The 4087-nt window shown below is 34.8% G+C and overlaps 1 protein-coding gene across 1 annotated transcript; it reads left to right on the plus strand.

Annotated features, from left to right (window-relative positions):
* The first annotated feature begins 1464 nt into the window (after nucleotides 1-1464).
* LOC121978646 (zinc finger BED domain-containing protein RICESLEEPER 2-like) lies at nucleotides 1465-3829 on the plus strand. The gene is made up of 4 exons (XM_042530962.1): nucleotides 1465-2207; nucleotides 2297-3567; nucleotides 3652-3701; nucleotides 3779-3829. Exons 1-4 carry the CDS (start codon nucleotides 1465-1467, stop codon nucleotides 3827-3829), a joined length of 2115 nt encoding a protein of 704 aa, XP_042386896.1.
* Nucleotides 3830-4087: the final 258 nt, after the last annotated feature.

Here is a 4087-nt window from a genome sequence, read left to right on the forward strand (position 1 = left end):
TTTTTAATTAAATTTCCTTATTTGCCAAGACCAAGGATTATAAAAGAGGGGGTAGAGAAGGCTTCATGGTGAACAACCTCTATTATTTCTCTCCCTCTTTTCCTTGGTGTTGTGGCCGGCCAACCTCTCTTCCTCTCTTCCTCTTGGTGGTGGCCAGATACTACTTGGAGAAGAAGAAGAAGAAGGAGAGAAAGCTTGTATCCCTTGGAGCTTGGTTGGTGGAAAAAGATCTTCATCTTTTGGAAGCTTTGTGCTTGGCCGAAACTTGAAGAAAGGAGAAGAAGGTGCTTTGGTGGATTCTCATCTCGGAAGATCGTTGCCCACACAACGTCCGAGGTTAGAAGAGGAATACGGTAGAAGATCAAGAGGTCTTTCTAAAAGGTATAACTAGTATTTTTCTTTCCGCATCATACTAGTTATTTTTGGAAATAATACCAAATACAAGAGGCTTACGATTCTAGTATTTCGAATATGTTTTTCGAAGTTGTGTTCTTTTGTTTTATTTTTCCTTGTGATTTGATTGTTCTTTTCGGTTAACCTAAAGTTATTTTAGGAAATTAAATATTAGATTTCTATAAAAGGTTTTGTCTAGTCGGTGGTGGTTGCTCCCATATCCAAGAAGGCCATGTGCCTCGCCACGTCAGTACTGGGAACCAATTATGGAAATTAATATTTAATGGAATTAATAACTTAAGGTGATTTGGGTCGAACGTGTTAAGTTCCGCAGGAGATCCAAGTCAAAACCTAAAAGAACAAATAGATTAAGTTTTGGATCAAACGTGTTAAGTTCCGCAGGCGATCCAAAATTTAATTTAAAAGAACACATGGTAGCTAGGAAAAGGTTCAGACCTTTGTACAAAATTTTTGTACAGTGGAACCTCTAGGCTTTCCGAGTAGCAACCAACACATCGTTCCCTGCCAGTGCCTCCCTTCCAAGTTTGATCTTTGCCCCGTGCCTCTATAGTCTCCCGTCGATATTGTTGGCCTGCACATCTTACAATCCTCGTATGTCATCAACGCTTGCTCCCATCGTCAGTGAGGTGAGCCATATTTTAAATTTTTGTTTGTGTCAATTTCTCTCTTCTCTTTTTCTTCCTGGATTCATGAATTTTATTTCAAAAAATATTACCTTATTTTGTTTCATTTTCAAATACAAATGATATTTTGCTGGTATCTGTCTTTTGAGATGATCTGATGCTTATGAATTATGATGCTATCTATTTTTAGCTTCTTTTGAGATGATCTAATACTTATGAATTATGATGCGATCTATTTTTGGCTTCTTTTGAGATGATATGATGCTTATGAATTATGATGCTATCTATTTTTGGCTTCTGTTAAGATGATCTATGCTTATGAATTATGATGCTATCTATTTTGGTTTGCTTTACAAATTCTTGTTAATGTAGGGATTATGTGGATGAGTGGACTATGATTTTTTGATGTTATGATATATCATTTCAGATGGAAATTAATGATAACGAGGTTGAGGGTGCTATGCAAACTATTCCAACTATGGGAAGTCAAGTTCTTGCATCGACAGCATCGCATTCACAAAATGAGAGTGTTCCAATTGAGGCAAACGAAGCAACTCTAAATAACACTTTAGATGCTGAAATTTCGGGTACAGATGTTGGAACAAAAAGAAAATGTAGATCTATTGCATGGGATCATTTCGAGAAAAAACTAATTGGAGGAAAATGGAAAGCGATCTGCAATGATTGTAAGAAAACCTTAGGTGGTGATACTAAGAATGGTACCAAGCATTTACTTGACCACATGAAAATATGCTTGCACAAGAAACAGAAGACCATACAACAATCTCTATTGCAGCCAGCAAAATCCAATGATGGGATAATGCAACTTGGGACATATCATTTCAACCAAGATCAAGCGAGGACAGAGCTTGCAAATATGATTATATTGCATGAGTACCCGTTATCTATGGTTGATCATGTTGGCTTTAGAAGGTACTCTCATGCATTGCAACCAATATTTAAAGTTGTTTCCCGAAACACAATCAAGACTGACATCATGAAGATATTCGAGTATGAAAGAAATAAAACAATGAAATTATTAGACTCAAATGTTAGTCGAATTGCGTTGACAACTGAAATGTGGACGGCAAGTAATCAACAAAGAGGATTCATGGCCATCGCTTCACACTTCATTGATGTTTCATGGAAATTACAAAGTCGGCTTGTCAGGTAAAGTTTTTTCTCTTGAACTTTATACTTGCATTTACCATTAATAATATTACTATTATCATTAAAATGCATTATATTTTTTTTACTAGGTTTATATATGTGCCGTGTCCACATACTGCTGAGGTTCTCGCAAATGCACTTGTTGATTGCCTCTTGGATTGGAACTTGGATCGTAAGTTATCTACTTTAACCGTTGATAATTGCACAACTAATGATGCTATGATTGAGCTTATTCTGGACAAGCTTCCTCCGAGTTCACTTATCTTAGAAGGAAAATTATTTCACATGCGGTGTTGTGCCCATATTTTGAATTTGGTTGTGAGGGATGGACTAGAATTAATTAGTGATAGCATTGAAACAATTCGTTATAGTGTCGCATTTTGGACAGCAACACCAAAAAGAGATGAAAAATTTATTGAAACAGCTCGACAATTGAAGGTTCCAAGCACAAAGAAACTAGAACTTGATTGCAAAACACGATGGAACTCTACATATTTAATGCTTAACACTGCATTAGAATATGAAGCTGTGTTTGCTCGTTTGAAACAACGTGAAACTTTATATAAAAGAGTTCCCACACAAGAAGATTGGTCAAAAGTGAGAGAGATTTCTTCTAAATTGGAGATGTTTTTTGATGCCACAGAGTTATTTTCGGGGACCAAGTATCCCACTATAAATCTTTTCTTCTCTACTATTTGTGATATTAAGTTGGCAATTGGTGATTGGCTTCTCTCGGATGATAATGTGGTGAAAACAATGGCAACAAATATGAAAGTAAAGTTTGAAAAATATTGGGATGTAATGAATTGTTTATTGGCAATTGGGAGTATTTTAGATCTAAGGTACAAGATGAAGACAGTTCAATTCTATTATCCTCTTGTTTATGGTGATATGTCTTCTTATGAGATTGAAAAACTAAAGAAAAAGTTGTGTGACATGGTTGAAGAGTATGAGAAGAAATCCAAACAATCACAGAAAGTGAAAAATTCACAATCGTCTTCTTCTTTAAGGCCTCCACTTCCTAAGCGTGGTACTTATGCTGATAAATTTGAGATGTTCATGGATTCTAATAATAGTACTGAACATGAGAAGTCGGACTTGGATTATTATTTAGAAGAGTCTCTTTTGCCAAGAACAAGTGAGTTTGATATCTTATGTTGGTGGAAGACAAATGGGATCAAATATCCCATTTTGCATGATATTGCTAAGGATGTGTTGGCCATTCCCGTGACGACCGTTGCTTCCGAATCAACATTCAGTACTAGTGGGAGAATTTTAAATGCTCATCGTAGTAGACTTCATTCTAAAACTATTGAAGCTTTGATGTGTGCTCGAGATTGGTTATGGAGTGAAATTCAAGGTATTAAATAGTTTTCAAATGAAATTGTTTCTATTTCTTTATCGGTTTTCATTATAATATTTGTTATTCATTTTATCTTATTAGATTCTACAATTTCAATTGATCAAAAGTTTGATAATGATGCTGATATAGAGGTAAGTTATTTTTATTATTGTATTAAAGTGTTTAAAATTTAATTAATATTTTTTCTATATGTCTTATTATTTTGTAGGAGCCAGAGTCGTCACGCACAATCACAGATAGTAACTCCATAGAATGTTAGAATTTAATGTGATGATAAATTTAATGTGATGGTCATAGATAGTAACTCTATAATCTATATGTCTTTTTTTCTATTTGCTTTTGTTGGACAATGTGATAGTTTCTGTTATTTGCTTTTATTGGACAATATGATAAATTTAATCTCATTCAAATTCCTTGTCAACATTTATGCAGAAATAGATTTCAAAAACTGGATCAGATTAAGGACTTCAATGAAGCTCTTACCCCCACATAGCGAGGATAATTTAGTTTGCTTGAA

The sequence above is a fragment of the Zingiber officinale genome, chromosome 4B (genome assembly GCF_018446385.1).
Source record: "Zingiber officinale cultivar Zhangliang chromosome 4B, Zo_v1.1, whole genome shotgun sequence".
Taxonomy (NCBI): domain Eukaryota; kingdom Viridiplantae; phylum Streptophyta; class Magnoliopsida; order Zingiberales; family Zingiberaceae; genus Zingiber; species Zingiber officinale.

Excerpts from the sequence above, each read along its gene's own strand:
- LOC121978646 (XM_042530962.1), top strand. The coding sequence starts at position 1,465 with ATGGAAATTAATGATAACGAGGTTGAGGGTGCTATGCAAACTATTCCA. Across the intron at positions 3,568-3,651 it reads GTTATGGAGTGAAATTCAAG|ATTCTACAATTTCAATTGAT; the intron begins GTATTAAATAGT and ends TTATCTTATTAG. Across the intron at positions 3,702-3,778 it reads ATAATGATGCTGATATAGAG|GAGCCAGAGTCGTCACGCAC; the intron begins GTAAGTTATTTT and ends ATTATTTTGTAG.